The sequence below is a fragment of the Haliotis asinina genome, chromosome 7, assembly GCF_037392515.1.
Source record: "Haliotis asinina isolate JCU_RB_2024 chromosome 7, JCU_Hal_asi_v2, whole genome shotgun sequence".
Classification (NCBI taxonomy): Eukaryota; Metazoa; Mollusca; class Gastropoda; order Lepetellida; family Haliotidae; genus Haliotis; species Haliotis asinina.
This window is the reverse complement of record NC_090286.1, coordinates 45804056-45823093: the sequence shown is the minus strand read 5'-3', so window position 1 is coordinate 45823093 and position 19038 is coordinate 45804056. Positions and strand designations below refer to the sequence as shown.

Genomic DNA, 19038 nt, shown 5'->3' with positions numbered 1-19038 from the left:
TCGATGTTGGACCACAGAAAATAACATGTCTATACCGTCATAGCAGTGCATGACGTAATATAACCCGGGGTACATGGCGTGCCGATGGCATTTCTTCACACCAGAGATATTGTAAGTTATCGATAAAATTATACAAGAACTGCGGATTTAATCTGAACCTTTGTTTCAGCGAAGCTAAGACAAAGAAAAAATTGAAAATTTTCGGAAGTTGCCGACAACGAATGTTGCCATGACGTCATTATGATTATGACGTCATAGACAATCACGCTGCCTTGAGAGATAACATACACCCATTCTTTGCTCTTCAAGTTTTGCTGTATTTGGGGAAAAGTTTGGAAACAACCGCCCACAGGCGTTCAAGACATTGTGCTGACTGACAGTGCAAACATCATGGATTCGGGAGAAGTAAATAGTAAGTCCCAACAAGGACTGGCAAGCCAAATTCTATTCTTTATTTATCAATTCCTCTCGAGAGAGATCAATCCAAATTACACAAACTGACGACAGCTGTAATACAATTATTGTACCTATTGAAGTTTCACGTCAATTCACCAACAGGTGTCATCTCACCAACCAAAAAACGACGATGTGAGTGCCATGAATCTTCTTGGCCTCAAACTAACCACTCGCCCAGAGTTGAGAATATGCCATCGCTGAATGCTGAAGCTGTGGATCCGATCAGCCCATCAAGTCAGACCCCATCAACTACCAGCTCTGTTCCCCGAACTGATGCTTCTTCATGCCCTACATCTACTGCTCCACATGGCATTATGGCGGTAGCCGGTACTTCAACATTACAAAGAAGTAAGATATAATCATTTCGTGTAATTACACTTAAGAGCTATCACAGGGGTTAAAGTATTACTTACTACACAGCTGGCTTGAGCATTTGTTTCACTTAGCACCTTTATCAATCGTTTACAAAGTGACGTAAGGAAGAAGGTATACACCCATCACGTGATGGTGGCTAATAAGGTGATATAAACAAGAAATACGATACCTTAAGGTTAGGAATGCATTTTCATGGTTAGGCTCAAATCTGATTACATATTGTCCTTTTTAACGATAGAATCCTGCAGGGGATTCGAACCCACACTCCAGGAGTGTGGTTTTGAACCCACGCTCAAACAAATTATGAAAGTACTTTCTTAGTTATACAGTGGTGAAGTATTTGAAACATGTATCGTAGTTGTGTTTCTTACTTTACGCATGACGTATTTCGGTAATATTTCACCTTTGTAATATTCTGTCTGTAATATTTTACTTCCTTTTGCCCAGCAGTACTTCTAAAGAACCCCCATGCTATTGAGTCTCCAAGAGGATTTTGTTGTGAATATGTCTTTGCATACAGTCTTGTTGAACTGTTTAAATCTTATTCTTCTTTGCAGTCCAACCCCTTGTATCCTGCAACAAAACTGAGCCATCAGGGAGGAAAAGAAAAATGTCTGACAGACAGACCGAGGAAGAGAAAAAGGAGAGAACGAATGAGAGGAAATGCCGTAGAAATCACGTTCAAACAAGAACTACGGTAAATCATTGTCCAAATTTCTTCAGGACAATCACACAATGCCTGAAAAATAAAGTGCCATTTGGAGGAATAAACACCCATAGAATCAAGGTTCACATTAAAGTATTGAAGACGTCTTCCATATATCGTGCCCTTTAAACAAGGTAAATGTCTTTTATATCACTTATACACTTATACTTATACTGTATTTGGTTGAATGCATCCAAACTGCATCCGTGGTGCAGTGATTATGTCTCTGTCATTAAGTGCTTGAGATAGTAAGAACGTATTAATTTTATATCCGATCTCCTTTCGACCCTAATCAGCAGGCCCCGACAAACACCAAGAAGGCGTCCCGTGACACTATGGAAACAGATGCCATGAAGTACTGGAAAATGCTCGGCTACAATGTGGTGCCAGGTACGTTAGATGGACAGTAGTTTGCTTGTCAGGTTTCGATCCCTCATATTAGTAACATGTGTGAAGACTGATCCAGGTTGTCGTGCTTATGTTTGATGTAACACTTGTTCTCTGCAGACTACAACAACTACCTCGTCGTGCGGTCAGCCTTCGGCTATGGTAACATAAGCCGCTCTTCATCCATTACCAGAAGTCCCGAGTCTCAACATCATCTCTGTCACCAAGACAACTCTTTCGAGAAGACACACAAGGTCACGACCCTTCGAGACAAGGTTAATCAGCTGGTCAGAAATGGTGGCTGTCCGAGACACAACACGAGATCAGGTATTATGACTGCATTTGTTCATTTGTTGTGTAAATCTCATTTAGTGATATTTCATATTAATGAGATCCTGAAGATGTTTGTGTCTTGCACAGGCAATATATGTAATGACACACTATCAACCACAGAGACTGACATTGTGATCTACATTGTATTCAGACTTTTCGACATGGGGACAACCTTGGGTCCTGATCCGCACAACGTTCGTAGCTCTACGACATTCGTAAAACAGTGGTAAAAAATACCTTTACGACAGGTCGTAACGTTATGAACGCTTTGTGGATCGAGGCCCAGGGCCTAGATTTTCGGAGCCCTCTTAGCGCTAAGACAGTTGTAAGTTAATGTTAATGTATGGCACTTACGGCTACCTTAACGCTAAGAGAGCTTCGAAAATGTAGGCCCAGGAGACAATTTATGATCCTGATAGGGAGATTGTATTCAGTTTCTTCTAAATATAGCGTTGGCCACACCGAAGCGAAGTTACAACGTGTGGTGTCCAATTTGGACAATTCGTATCGATGTGTGTCCCATACATTGATACGACAGACAGAGATACTTAAACATGCAGAATCAAGTTCAGTCACTTTTTGTGAACTTAGCATTTTAAGCTGAATTTGGTAAGTGTGAGTGTGCTGATTGAGTTTGGTCGATGTCCGTGAGTGGATATGGTTCAACAGCGCTTTCAACAACAATATTTCAGATATAACACGGCGTGACTGCTTGAAAAACGGAAAAAGACGTTCACTCATATACTGTTTGGTACAGTATTTCAGTTACATATGAGGCGTAGACGTTATTTGGAGGAAAGACGTATGCATTGTGAATCCCTTTGGTGTTACATGCAAGATGTAGTATCATAGTAAAGTGTTTGGAACATATTCTGTGGTAGGGATCCAGACGAGTATTGGTCGTGACGACTTGTCGGGACTGAGGACTTTGTTTTCAGAGCATGCCCATGTAGCTTTTGTGAAACCCAGAGTTGATACCTATTGAAATACACTGCCTAATGAGTGCTTATCTTTGCATCGTTTCGACCAAGCTCTTTACCAGCAGTTCGCTATTTCTGCAAGCTAAAGTTTTATTTTTGTATCAATCTTTACATAAATACAGTATCAAAAGTTCTGGTTACAGCTTTTCGACCTAAGAAATCAGGTCTTGTTTCAAACAGTGGAGTCGTTACCAGTCATATATAATATCCCTTTTAATCCATTACAGATCCGAACAACTATCTCGTCGTCCAATCAGTGTACGGATATGGCAGTATCAGCCAATCGTCGTCGATCAAGAGGGAAGGCGTTCATTTCATGCATTCCGACTCCTCACGACCGAATATTTATATGAAGTAAACCTTCCACACATAAAATAGGTTACGGGGAGACTTGTGATATGTTTACGTTTTCATTTTCATACTTTTCATTGTATAAAAATTAAAAATTAGAAAAAATTGAGCATGATGTTCAAGTGATGAGAATGACGAGTCGATGAGCACTGATGAAATCGTCATCGATTGATCATTGGGGTTGTTCCAAGCATCTAAAACTGGATGTGGTTTTCAATGATTGTCTCACCTGCCCCAAATAATTTGATGCAGTATTTTCTTTCATCACTTTTTTCCATTTACATTCCCCAACGTTTACATATGCTGTAACGTGTAACTGAAATATTACAGGCTGTTGCTTAAAACACCAGTCGCCGGACGTCGGAATGCCAGTGAGCGGAAAATTTTGAGTCGTTTTCAAAAGTGGAAAGAAACCCGGACGTGATGTGGGTCTTAGACTATGAACAACACACCGGTTGGATGCTGACAACCAGCATCCACAATGAGTGTATGTTTCCAAAGCGTAAAAAGGACTGTCTGTCCAGTACATTATGGCATTTCGATACGATCTTTACAGAAAACAGAAATTCACAGCACAATTATTGATGAAATGGCCAGAAAAAAACAAGACAAAAAATAAACATAGCTTTGGACAATTTTATTGTCAGTAGAAATATATTCGTGTTGGTCAATGGGACAATACAAAACCTCATTTCAAAAGTCACCCAGAAATTCATTCAAAAGAAAAAAGCACACAAAATGCAGTCCAGAAACCAAGTGAAATTAACATTCACAGCTGATTGTTTGATGGGCAGCACTCTCTCCAACAATGATGAACAAGCAGTCAACAACATGGGTAGATGGTGGCCATTTTACACAGCAGCGATATTGGATGTACATGACAAGCTGGTTAAACAAATCCAGTGGGTACCACTTCAAAGTCATGCTTCATCATAAATATGCATAGCATTTCATTATAATGAGGAGATGAATACATTTTTTTTTGTCTTCTAGGGAAAATGCACCAAGTTGTGCAATTCCTGAAATTCCATTCTGTGGTGAGCAAATATGTCGGGCATACAAAATCCCAAAACATTAGGTGATTCTATGATATGCATCAACTAAATAGTAATATAAAAAGAAAAATATAAGTGCTGAAACTTATGAAAAAGAAAAAGAAAAAAAATTTTGCAATTAAAAATTGTATGAATAAAATTGTGCAAATGAATAAAATTGTGCAAACTAAGTACATAAGTGATCATTCTGAAAACTGAGTTCTACAAATTATTACAATCAAAATCCCCATCACCAATAAAAACTTAGCAAAATTCTAATAGTTTTGAAAACAGCCTGTTTTGTACTGCTGAAAAGATAAAATATGACTTTAACTAAAATATATAATATGAAACACAAACAAAATAAACAATGCTTTGAAGTGAATGCAAAATGAAATTTACCAGTAACCCAATATTATGCATAAAAAATATTTTGTTTAAAAAAACCCAACAAAACCCAGACATTACAAAGCAAAACCAGTATAACTTTCACAGAAAAGAACCTCAAATAATAAAACTTGCATTTGTAGAGAAATAATGTATGTAATTAGTGTCAATACTGATGAAATCATACTTATATACAAAACAACTAGTGGGGATACTGAATATTGAAATGAATTGTGAGTGAGTAAGTTTATAGTTACATCGCTTTTAGTAATATTCCAGCAATATCACGGCAGGGGGACACACAAAAAAATGGGATTCACACATTTGAAAATGAATAACGTGAATATGCTGATGTAGAGGTTTTTGTATGAAAATGACAATACACCGAGACATGACATAACATTTGAGGGAGACATGATATAAACATCTGAAACATTATGTACATAAACAATCATTCCAACAGTTCTCACACATAATGGACATGAAGACAATCATTTTCTTACAAAAATAACAATCTGTATTATGAAACATTTCAGTTTGGTTGCCAGATTAGAAGAAAGGTGTATATTTCTATCTTTAATAACTTATTGACTGTTCTGACAGAGGTTCTGACAGAGGTTCTGACAGAGGTTCTGACAGAGGTACTGTATACAGATAGGATATTCAAGACTAATTCTTTTTACTACAATAGTGAAGATCTTTTATTTGTTGAGCGCATAAAATCGTATGTGACACACATTTCATGTTGGTCAACAAGAGCTTTGCATTATGCTGATTCAGCACCTTGTGATCTGATGTGCTGTAGTGCATGATATGTTAATTGGGTGCATTCTGTTAATGTTTGAAAGTATGCTACTGATGTTTGGGTGCATGCAACTAACATTTGATGGCATATATGCTAGTTATGGCTGAGTGCATGCTACTAATGCCTGCATGCATGCTATTGATATAAAGCAAATAATAACATCACTGATTACTATTTCTTGCCCTAACATAATCCACACTGACGTTAAGCCAGCATGTCACACTAAACTGAGACTTAAGGTTAAGCTAATTATTTAGGCTTTCATCCAAATTACTGAGATTTGTGTGTTCTGACAGTCTGATGTATGTACATTCAGTGTCAAATGTTGTGGTATTTAATCAAGTATTGAAAGGAGGGTGACAAAAACTTGAAGTGAGGTAAATAAGATTGAGTGCTTAATCTTACACCTCATTTAGCAATATTCCAGCAATATCATGGTGGGGGACAATTGAAATGGGAGCAAAGGGAGGTGTGTTGTAGTGTGTGAGGGAAGAAAATCAAACACAAAATGATTTACTATGGACAAATGTTAATATTTTTGAACTATTTGAATTAATGAACAAGCAATGCTGAATATTCAGTTCTTGTTCTTGTTGACCACACCTGAGAAATAAAATCATGTAAACAGTTCTTGATGTAATTTCAGTGTAAATGTTCTAAAATAAGAAAATCCATCATGACTTTCACTAAAAACTACAAATTGATCTGTGACCTGCACGGAGTCATGTAACATTTCATTACTTGCATCATGTCGGTCATGGTAAAGTAGCAAGCAGATTAGCTTGTCACTTTTTACCTATTGTCTGGATATAACATGATTTATAAGTTTCAAGTCAGTATTATACAACATTACAGTTACAATGACAGGTTAACTATTTGTTTTCACCTGTTGTCTAGCAAAATTGTTACCTGTCGAAATTAGTTATAAACGAGATGAATAACAAGAAATAGGTGTGAACCAAAAAAAATGGTAAACAATTCAAAACACAGTATTTAATATATCACTTACTCGCCAACCTTGAGGTGTTTATGGAATAAATATCCATTAAAAACATCAAAATTGGTCTAAGAAAACCATATTATTGAAGCTATTAAGTTTAATCTTTTTACACTAGTAGATACTGTGATCTAACTCACATTACGTTTACTGATCTAATAAAAGTTCATTCTCCTGAAATACGACTTATTATTTCACCTTCATCAGTGACAGATAATATGAATATACAACCAGCATTCAAATACAGACACACAATCTCAATAAAATATGAACTGAAAAAAAACACAACCCAAAACAAAGGTCATTTATTCATTCATAGACAGATGAAATCCATTTTGTCTTTAAAAGACACAAAATCATTTGCATGTTGTCCCACAAATACATTGTTATAAAACTGGGGATTTCTGATAAGAGCTTCCCATTTTCCCTCTCCTGGATATGCATTGGCTTGACTTGTCTAAACTAAATCCCATTCTAAATAATGAAAATAGCTCTTTCGTCATATTACATCACCAAGCTAGTATATACATATATACTGAATATTCACATTTCAAAATATACACCAAGATTTAATACCATTTCTAATTGATACATTCATATGAAATCTAAACGCCTAGGAAAACAATTTAAAACTACTTTTTCATATATACAAAATGTATGAAAATATTTAGCAAAGCAAACCCCTACTTACTGTGTAACATACTATGTGAGCTCTAACAAACCATCTGAAGCTCAGAGATTATTGATGGTGAACAATTACTACATGAACTGAAATGTTTGTGAATAAACAGTTGAAGAAAAATAGAATGATCTAACAAATAAAAAAAACATTGACGAAATTGAAAACACAGGAATCTGTAAGCATTTCCATGGAGTTTGAAGGCGTCACCAACACTCCAATATGAAACTCACCATGATCATACTCCATGAAAGGCTTCTGTATCAACACATATTGTTTCATATATAGATCACATTATACACACAAGGTACTTCTGTAGAAAGAAACATTATTATGACAATATTCATAACATGGTTTCAGCAAATCTTGAAAATACATTCTTTTGTGTCATCACCAAAATCTGAAATATATCTTCAGGACATCTTCAGATGACGATTACTCAGTATCTAAGACAATGAGCCATGTTTCGGTCTTTGCACATATTCCGGTAAGAGTTCTGCCAATAACTCCCGCTTGAAATGTATTCTATTTATTACGATAATTTAGGTTTAGGGTAGACTTTCAATTAAAAACATTGACTGTTATGCAGAGAATGATAAAAAATCATGGGGTTTATGGGCGGAAATCTTTACAGTATTCCTATCTTCAAGAAACATGAAAATTTTCCATCAAAATGTGACACGGAAAAAATAATAAGCTTAAGTTTTCTTAATTATCTAAATGAAAGGATTCTTTTTGAAAGACAATAAAATGGTAAGTTTCATACTGAGAATGCTGTATATAAATCTGGTGACATCGGAGTACAGTGTTGGTCACATACTTATGGTCCATTACCACTAAACATGATCCATTTTAAACATGGTGCTGTTCAGTGCAAGTGAGGTGGCTGCATACAAAAACGTTAGCAATACCTTCTGTTCAAAGCTTGCACCATTAGAAACCACTTCAATTTGGTCTGACATAATCAAAGTAATGAACTATCAATCCATTCCAACAGTCTATCTGCACTGTTGACTGACATAACATTCATTGCCCTTTTTCCACATATGTCCAAATTTTCACATATCTGATTCATGAAGCATGGAAATTGTGTTCATACAAAGCTGCAAACATATTTAGTTCAATTGTCCAAAACAATTATCAATTTTCATAAACTACTTAACACTGGACTGGCCTGTTCCACTATTTCATATTTAGATTACCCACAAGACTGAGTGAGTGATTAGGAATGATTTTATGCCTTTTTCATCAATATTCCAGCAACAAAATGGGCAGGGAACATAAATATGGGCTTCACATATTGTACTCATGTCCATCTCTTGGACTTTAAGAGTTTAGTTTCATGCCTATTTTAGCAAAATTCCAGCAATATGATGGCAGGGGACACCAGAATTGGGTTTCATACATTGTGCCAATGTGGAGAATCAAACCAAGGGTGTCGGTCTGACAAGAAAACGCTTTGACTGGGCTACTCCACCTCCCTTTACTTGGATCTCATTATACAGTGATATGTTTTGAGACATTATCCTATCAAACTGAATCCAACACTAAACTTGAGCCAGTTCATCCTCAAAATGAAAATCTTTGCTAAAAAGTAAGGTCTTGTAAACTTTAGTGCTCTGTATACTGCTTCCATTTTTTTCTTGGTATCATTTACAGTGTCATAATGTCTGATAAGTAAAACAACCAGCAGTCATCATTCAAACTGGGCCCGATAACATAGCATATTATGTTTGATAAAATACCAATAATAGAATAAAAACAACACTGCTGGGTAACATGAACAAGTTTAAAATAAATAAATAGAAAAGCATTATGGTAAAACTGAATATAAAAACTACTATATGCCTGAAGAATACAAAGTGATTACATGACATTTAGCACTTGCTCATAACTGAAGGAAGCATTCATTTTGAAAATGTTTTGTAACTTCTAAAATTCTATCTAGGCATGAGCTTGATTTGTATTTAGATTTGGCTAAATCAATGATTCACAACCATGATCAAATCAAAACATGATTTTAATTTTATGTCAGTGTTAATGGAAACACAGAGATTGAATCAGGGTTAAATCTAAGTCGCTTCTTAGTGGAAGGCAAGATAAAGGTTGAATGTAGTTGTCTCCCTTTGATCACATCCTGAGTGGAATATTCACACATTCTCCACATCAAAAGTCAACAAAAGTTGATAGCGCCATGATGAAAGGAAAAAAAAAGCAGGAAAAATAACAGATGCTTGCAAATATAAAAATCCCATATTATGACAAACGTTCAAATCAACCATGTCATTGTCTGTGACTGACATGTAATTAGTGTTCATTTTGAAGTTAATTTCACTGTCATCTATTTCATAGATGTCCATGTTACTGTTGCACCATGATGTATATTTCACTACAGCCATCACCGTGGCAATGGTTGTGGATGACAGGATGATGTCACTCTCTTTGTGATATGAGTGTGTGAGTGATAGTCAATCATTGTCACACCTCCGCAGGTTCCATCTCATCGCCACCTTTTCGCTTTGTCAACTCATTCAAGGCTTTGCTACTGTCTTGGATGTATACCTGAAACCAATGAACACTGAAAATTACTATATACATAGCACTGGTTGACACGTCATCGGTTCCACATCACGCAGCTCAATGCTCATGATGTTGATCACTGGATTGGCTGAGTGTGCTGGCAATAAGGTGCCTGGAGCTTAAAGTATGGGTTCAAATCCGAGATGGGACTTAACCACTAAAATAAAGGATGCAGTTTGTTTGTTTAAACACATTCCTCAACATCTCCAGGGATATCATTTCTGTAAATGCTACTCTAAGGCCTGGATTGATCATGCTAGTTCTCTCAATCTCAAAGTACCTTCACACAACAATATGGGTGCCAGTTTCATTGATTACAATAAAGTCTGATAGAAATTCAGCATTGAAAAATTGACTGACACACATGGACAGAATGTCTTCTTGTTCGTTAAAACTGGAAGGGTCAAGTCCTCTATTTTCATTTCCTTTTCCTTTATGTCAAGTTTCGATTGATCAGAGAAATGTCGGACAATCAAGGGCAGGTAATTTGAGATCCGAAAAAAACAGCATTGGGACCTAGATTGTTTAAGCTCTCCGAATGTTAAGATGGTCGTAACTTATGACCATCTTAGTACTAAGAGTTTCAGAAATCTAGGCTCTTGGGTTGAAGTAAGCCTGAACTGTGCAATATTCCAAGTGTACAACAGCTGCTTGTACATAACCGAGTCAGTACAAAGTAATCCAGTGGTTGAAATATTGAATTGCGATCTGCTCAACCTACAGCTAGTAATAATACTACTACTACGTTTAGTTAGCCTCTGTTGGTCAGACATACGTATGCAACAAAGCTGACAGCATGGACTGCTGAAGACAGTCTAAATCATACAATCACAAGATAGACCTACCATGAGATCCTTGCTAGCAAAGTAGGGCCTCTCGGGTGACCCATCGTTCATATCACAATCTTCACAGAAACACAACAGCAGCGCATCAATCACCATCTGAAATGTACAGAAATGTCTAAAATTACTGGACCTCCTATTGCAAGTATCGGCAGTTGTTACAAGCCACAAATTTTTAAATAATGCATACAAAAATATTTGTGATCCCATTACTTTTTTTCAGAACATTCATTATTACCTTCGGGATGCCGACTGTGTATGCTGACATTTAGGACAAACAGGGTTCACCACTCATTTGTTCCAGCTAGTATGAGATGTGATTAACAACAAACTCAATGAATGTCTTATTTTTGTCCAAATTCTAGTTAGCATCATGTTTAGTAACATTATGTATTTATATCTGGGTTATTTTAAACAATATTTTTTATGATTATCATTTGCATATGAACTGCATATTATGTAAAACAAATCTGCTGATTGTTTAGGGAAGCCTCATTATAAAAGATTTATTATAAAATGTTGCCTAAATCACTACACAGTCAGATATCAACATCAGACACCACACACTTCTCAATTCAGTCACTTAAAGTCTCGTATGGCTTGGAATAAGTCAAGTTTAGCAAACAATTAGAATGAGTGACAATGAGTCCTATTATTCAGTATACAGGAATTCTCAAACAATAACACAACAGGGTAATGAGCTATACACATGGTAACAATGTGGAAACAAACCAAGGTCTTCTCTGTCACAAGTGAGTGCTTTAACCACTAGGCCACTAGAGCTGGGACGGATATTCGAATCCAAGTTAGGTACAGATAGAATTTCCTATTTCAAGGAATCATGTACCCGGAAAGAGAGGGAGATAACTCTTTAATGATAAGGATCGGTAACTGTATTTCAAATCAAAATAGACGACTCGCATGCTAAGCTGAGTGTTTGGGCTCATTTTGAGCTTGATGCAAATGGCAAGAAAACCAAATGCCAAATCTGTGGTGCTTGCTGATCTACCGCGGAAGCACTATAAGTTCAATGCACATCTTGCACTAAAACACAAACTAAAAAATATACGTGTTCATTACATCATGTAACTATGTTCACTGCTTATCAAGTTCTTTCTTTAAGAGCTTTCCAGATTACAAGGCATTTTGACTTTAGTTTCAAGATATTTTATTCCAATTTCATGAAACACAGCTTTTACATTTGCGTCAGACCTGAATACCTTGATTATTAAAGAGCTTGTAATTAAATGATTGTATGTTTTGGGAATTTCAGTAAAATCTGCTGAATTAACATATTAAAATGAACATATACTAGAGCACATTCTTATTTGCAAATACAATGTTCGACTGGCTATCATTACATAAAGAGAAAGACTTAGAAGCACAACCCTCATACTCCACATGTAATACCACTGCCGTTACTGTACATGTTATAGCTTAACAAACAATAACCAGCATACACACATTCCAAAGAAGATATGTTCGCTAAGATACAAATTTACAATACTGAATGAGCAATATTTTTTTTAAAGGTGATAATGTGATTTATTCAAACAAAAGTATTTCAATGTGACATTTATCAAAATTAAATCACTGTAAATATTTTACACACGGCCAGTGAGTTTTTCACAGCTCTGTGTTCATCTGTACTCTACAATGTATGATAGGCGAACTTTTGTGCAACCAAGTTGCACAACAGGTGAAACTGACCAGTGTTCATTTTGCTATATTGCTTAACTTACTGCATTACATTACAGTATAAACTTTTATAGTCAGCGAATATATCTTCCAAAGATTTTTGTGAGTATGTTTACATAACGTCTGCATGTAAAACATTATGGGTTCTGTTAGAATATCACATACATGTATGAACGTTATTTATCTACCCGTGAGCACTGAGTAGTCAAATCACAGCAACAAAGGGAATAAAAAGTTCTGTGTTTTAACAACTGTTCTGAGTATTAGTAGCAAAATAAGTATGGTTTTACTGTCATATTAGTTATAAACAGACGTAAATCAAATAGCATCAGAGCAATTTTTCAATGCCTTATTGCCATCCTTTCAAGTTTAATATAATAATCTCTGTCAAATCATGATTGACACTGAATAATCAGAAAGTTGACAGAAGCTGTGTATTCCTATTGTTTCAGTGTACTCGATTCTGATTCAGGAGCGTACATGTGGGTACTTGATTCCATATTTTCCTGCCCGTCCCAGCCCTATAGGCCACCAAACTACCCACTGCAAATGGAATTGAATCTGCTTTAATAGACATGTAGTGACCGCTGTCTCACAGTCCCTGAACCACATTATTTTCCCTTTAGTCTAGAACTCCCTGCTGTGATAAGACTTTAAATAAAGCAAGTCTACATTTCCATAGGTTCTCTGATCTCCTTGGGGTCCTTTTCAGTTAATTTGTTTGTTTGTTTCTATCAAAATCATATATATTCAGAGACTAAGCCTTAGCCTAGGCCTGATGGATCTAACTGGTTTGAATATTTACCGATTTTCACAAGAATTTAAATATTACACAGAATCAGTGTTCACTGAAAAAACACGGACTGGCGAACATAAGCCAAACAATGTCTTCTTAAACATCCATCATATCATGAGCTAGTCAAGTTTTATATAGATGTAAAGATACACCAATCTCTTGTAATCAGAGTCCAGATCAGATATGTATCATGATAATTAATTTGTTAAATACATGTGCTTTTGATTGACAATTACATCTTAAGTTCATCCTCTTGAAGCAGATGTTTTATCAACTTGTTTGTATCTCTCTGAGGGGTTTTTAAGCTTGTAAAATATAGCTCAACTCACTAAAGAACATGATACACTCCACAACATAACCTGATGCGTGAGCTACTTTCATTGTCTGTCAAATCCCAACAGATGATTGAGTGACTTACCTCATACACTGACAAAAAGCCGTGAGCAACAAAGTATGCAAATACACAAACAAGCAGTACAGGAATGGCGAAGAAGTGAAGATCAGTGCGGCTCTGAAACAGGAAAGAGACACAAATCATCATGACATATGTAGTAAAGACATGATAGTGAATGTCTCCTCTTATCACAGTTACAACATTGGCATCAATCTACACAAGTGGGATACGATGACATGTGTCAATCAATCAGTTAACCAGGCTGCCCCATACCCCATCCTGTTAACTGAAGCCTGTGACTGTGCATGATTTTACACCACTTATATCAATATTCCAGCAATATCACAGCGAGGGATACCAAAATTGGCTTCACACATTATACCCATGTGGGGAATCAAACCCAGGTCTTTGGAGTGACAAGCGAACACTTTAACCACTAACCTAGCCTACCACCTCTGAAGACACAAACGGGTTGCTGAAGGCCAATATAACCCTGGGTGCAGATGTAAGAAGCGATCTTAGCAGTATGGTTATTGTAACTCTCATACCATGACACAGACTTAACATGGTCTTACAGCAAATTTTCTTTGTACAATGGCATTGGGCTGATCTGCATTGATACCTTAAGTCATCTTGTACAAGATAGCTGATCACAACACTGGAACTGTCTGAGGTCTATGAATCATATCTTGACACTACAGCAGAGCTTCTACAGTTTTTCTAAAATTGTCCAAATATAGAATTCGACAGTGAGAACATAAAAGGATTACCTTCAGCCACATGATTCCAACAGCAGCTGTGGCGCCCATGACACCGAGTTTTCCAAGGAAGAGCATGAAATCCCCTATACTGTTGATGGCTGCCACTCGTAACGAGTTGCTCACCAAGATTATAAAAGCCTGGAAAACAAAACAGAACTGTGTGTGATATACACATTATGAATGATACTGTTAACTAACCACAATAAACATCCTGCCTTAAATGTAGGCAAACACTGTTTCATAAGGCAATAAATCCTTATTGAGTTATTTGTGATTTTAATTGTACAGATATATGTTCAACATGTCCTGAACTGGAGGCTTTTAGGCCAAAATTGTTATACTCAAGGGGAGACAATCCAAGACATAGCCATTATCTGTGTTATGAGTGAGTGTGTTGGGTTTTACACCACTTTCAACACTATACCAGCAGTATCACCAGTGCGGAACACCAGAAATGGCCTTCATTGACTGTACCCATGTCTCGAACTTACTGAACCATTGTACAACTGTTTACATGGTATAGGCAAAGCCCATTAACAATTATCAATAACTATGTCTAGATACAAATATTCATGATAAAACCACTTACTCTCTTTGCTGATTTGCAGAAATTTTTACCACTAATAGCTGCAAAGAGAAAAAAGAAGATATTGATAGCTATGCTCAACATCAGAGTATGTCTTGCAGAAATAGCACACCATTGTGTATAACATGCATGCAACGTTCACTGGGAAGAGGAGAATCAATTTATTGACATTCTGAGTTCATTAGAGGCGACTGTGTAAACCAGAGGCCTTGCTCAAGATATGATCATACTCAGCAAATAGAAAATTTGGACAACAAGTTTGCATCGTTTCCCAGAATGAGGTTAATCAGGAATAAGGTTTCTTTTGTGGAATCCATTTTGGGACGTTTTTTATTCATTGCAAATTCAATTTAAACTGAAACTATGTGACAACCCACTGCATGTTTGTATAGCCTGCGTCAATCTGACTGGAGAGATACCCAAATGGGGATCCCATATGTATCGGTGACAGAACTGCTGTTGCCATGGTTTCATCAGAGAGGAAACATTGTCAAAGATGCATTTTGCAAACAAAATGTTAACATTCAATATACCAGAGTACACATTTATGATGAATATTAACCATCAAGGTGAAAACTAGGTGAAAACAAACCAGAGTTAACAAAACCACCTACTGTCTGCAAATATGTCAGAATTTATATTCGAAACCTTCCTCAGTCACTGTTACTGTAGTCATAGTTTTACAACTTTTCAGATTTGTATTTCAGTCATAGGTAATGGGCAATAGTTATGTTTGGTTATGCTTCATATTCTGAGTATCAGATCATATCGCTGGCTTCACTGCAATCACATTAGGATGAGACCATGCAATCACGTTAGGATGAGGCCATGCAATCACGTTAGGATGAGACCATGCAATCACGTTAGGATGAGACCATGCAATCCCGTTAGGATGAGACCATGCAATCCCGTTAGGATGAGACCATTTAATTATAATGAGGGCCAAAGAGGCTTTAAAGTTTGATTAAATGATAAAGAATGCAAATAGATGTTAAAATATTAATATCAATGTTAATTTTCAAAACTAAACAACAGGATGGTCACTACAAAGATGCACACACTGGTGTTTCATTCAAATCTATAACCATTTCATCATTTAAACAATACCTAAAAGGACATACACTGGACAAATATAGTTAGGCATATTTGTAAATTTTGAAATTATGAATAATGATCTATTTATTCATTGACACACTGATGAAATATCAGTCATAAAAATGACACACTGATGAAATATCAGTCGTAAAAATACCAATATCTATAGCCTGTTTTGTCCAGTATATATACTATGGATGGATAATACAACCCAAATAATGGGCATATTCAGTTTCCAGGTGCACAATACTGTCTTGCCAACTGCATATTCAGTATAAGGGTGGACAGTACCTACCTACAAGGGTGTACGCATTAGCATTTAAGTATTTGAGGCACTTCTCCACACACCACAGGCAGCAGATGCAGCACTTCATACAGAACTGGGCACAACTGTTCTCAGAAGTTTTTAATCTGAAAAATAAAACATCCCGCATTTGCATTGTTCCTTTATATAAGAAAGGTGATATACACTCCCCATCTAACTATAGAGGTATTTCTCTTCCTAGTGTATTTAGCAAGGTTTATGTGTCTATATTAAACAGGAGATTAACGTATTGGTGTGAAGCATATTGTAAAATTGTAGAGTCACAAGCTGGTTTCCGCCACGATTACTCCACCATTGATAACATATTTATCCTCCAGTCTATTATCCAGAGGTACCTGAGAAAGCAAAAGGTCAAACTTTACTGTGTATTCGTGGATTTTGCAAAGGCATTCGACAGTGTAAGTCGTTTGAAATTATGGTCAGTATTGAAGTCTAGAGGTGTCTCCCCCAAAATGGTTAACTCTGTACAGGCTATCTATTCTTCCGTTAAGGCTACCGTAAAATTTGATAATGTGCTATCAGGATTTTTCCCTTGTTCACGTGGTGTTCGTCAGGGCTGCGTCCTAAGCCCTCTGCTGTTTTCAATTTTTATCAACGAGCTGGCTGTTGAGATAGAACGGTGTTCAGGTCCAGGTATCCAATTACATCCTGATGTTATTCAGATATTTATTCTCCTCTTTGCGGATGACATCGTACTTATATCTGATTCTATTGGTGGACTACAGAAACGCATCAATGTTTTAGAAACGTTTTGTATAGAATACGGTCTTGAAGTCAATTTGGATAAGACAAAAGTTGTCGTGTTTCAGAAAGGTGGTATTTTATCAAGACGAGAAAGTTGGTTTTATAATGGTAGGAAGTTGGAAGCTGTAACTTCATATAAGTATCTTGGTATAACCTTCACGAGGGGCTTGTCTTGGTCTAGTCATTGTTCCAATGCAGCCTTGCAAGGCAAAAAGGCCTTATTTGGTGTCCTTAAAACAATAAGTAAACTAAGCAATATATCTCTTGAGTTATACTTTAAGATATTTGATAGGAAAATAGCTCCTATTCTGCTGTATGGTGCCGAGGTCTGGGGATTCTATCAGAATGACTGATAGAATCGGTACACACATTGGCTTGCAAACGATTTTTAGGCGTCAAGATCTCTACAACTAATAATATAGCTCGTGGTGAATGTGGGCGGTTTCCCCTATATATTTTAGCATATAAACGGGTTATAAAGTATTGGCTAAAACTATTAGGCATGTCTGAATCTCGTCATCCCAAAAAATGTTATCACATGATGCTAATGGCTTTAGATCATAATAGAGTTAATTGGGCGTCGAAGTGTAGAGATCTGCTTTACAGCTTGGGTTTTGGCTTTGTTTGGGAGCAGCAAACTGTTACTTCCCCTACCTCATTCTTAACTGAATTTGAGAATCGTCTTAAATGTATTCATGAACAGAACTGGTTCAGCTCACTTCAAAATGGCAGTAAATCTACGTGTTATTCTTATTTTAAAACATCACTGTCTAGAGAGCCATATTTAAATGTGATTAGCATTAAAAAGTTTAGAGTAGCACTCGCGCAGTTTAGGTGCTTTTCACACCAGTTACGTATTGAAACTGGAAGATATTATAAAATAGATAGAAATGACAGGCTATGTTTACAATGCGAGGAAGGCTATATTGAGGATGAGTACCACTTTCTCCTCGTGTGTTCCAAATTCAAACAGCTCCGCTTGAACCATTTACCTAAAGCCTTTTGCATCAATCCATGTAAAGCAAAGTTCAAACTCCTTATGTCATCATTAGACTGTAATCTTATAAATAATTTAGCTAGCTTTATTTATCATGCAATGTATCTAAGATGTTAAAACTACCGATCTATACTGTATACACCATGTTTTGTCATACACCATGCAACTTTTGTAGTTATGGGCCGATGGCCTACACTTCTGTAATAAAGAATATATATAGTAAGATGAGAGAATATCATTTGCACAAAAGTTAGTTACTGTTGGGATAAACACAGGATCAATATTTCATATCAGTCAGTTTTTCATCGATGAGGCTGAAATCCAGTACTGTTGGTATGAGGTTGGCAACCCTACATCACAGAACCTGATGATCAGCTGATCATGGCACAACTAAGGGACACAACTCTGTAAGTTTCATTATGAATGCATAAATTATTTGTTTTTTTTTATTTCTAAGGTACCTTTATAGTGTTATTTTTCTTTAAAACATCCTTTTTAAAATTTATATCAATTTATATATTTCATTTTATTCATATATTTTATTATAATTAGCCTGTTTCATATTTTCAGTCATTTATCATATCCTGTATAATGCATATACATCACTACTTATATCATCCATACTACATGTATCATTTCTACAGCAATATACCAAAAACATTTTAAAATGAATAAATCATATATGTAACTTAACTTGCATAAATGTAAAATAAATTATTTAGCGTGAAAA

The 19038-nt window shown here is 36.2% G+C and overlaps 2 protein-coding genes across 2 annotated transcripts in view; one reads left to right on the top strand and one right to left on the bottom strand.

Annotated features, from left to right (window-relative positions):
* The first annotated feature begins 390 nt into the window (after positions 1–390).
* LOC137292026 (uncharacterized) lies at positions 391–3595 on the top strand. Its single transcript, XM_067823578.1, has 6 exons — positions 391–412; positions 559–804; positions 1389–1528; positions 1837–1927; positions 2045–2251; positions 3465–3595. Exons 1-6 carry the CDS (start codon positions 391–393, stop codon positions 3593–3595), a joined length of 837 nt encoding a protein of 278 aa, XP_067679679.1.
* A 3505-nt stretch (positions 3596–7100) lies between these two features.
* Positions 7101–19038, bottom strand: part of LOC137292149 (choline transporter-like protein 1) — a 213897-nt gene continuing 201959 nt past the window's right edge. The window contains exons 16-21 of the mRNA XM_067823691.1: positions 16538–16653; positions 15151–15188; positions 14571–14699; positions 13825–13917; positions 10916–11011; positions 7101–10052 (exon numbers count right to left, since the gene is read on the bottom strand). Of these exons, the coding sequence (XP_067679792.1) occupies positions 9969–10052; positions 10916–11011; positions 13825–13917; positions 14571–14699; positions 15151–15188; positions 16538–16653 (556 nt within the window). The 3' untranslated portion in view covers positions 7101–9968. The remainder of the gene's footprint in view (positions 10053–10915; positions 11012–13824; positions 13918–14570; positions 14700–15150; positions 15189–16537; positions 16654–19038) is intronic.

What these genes read in the sequence shown, in the direction of transcription:
- LOC137292026 (XM_067823578.1), top strand. Translation starts at nt 391, where the DNA reads ATGGATTCGGGAGAAGTAAATA. An exon ending in ACGTTCAAACAAGAACTACG is followed by an intron (nt 1,529 to 1,836) that starts GTAAATCATTGT and finishes CCTAATCAGCAG; the next exon opens with GCCCCGACAAACACCAAGAA. An exon ending in CGGCTACAATGTGGTGCCAG is followed by an intron (nt 1,928 to 2,044) that starts GTACGTTAGATG and finishes TGTTCTCTGCAG; the next exon opens with ACTACAACAACTACCTCGTC.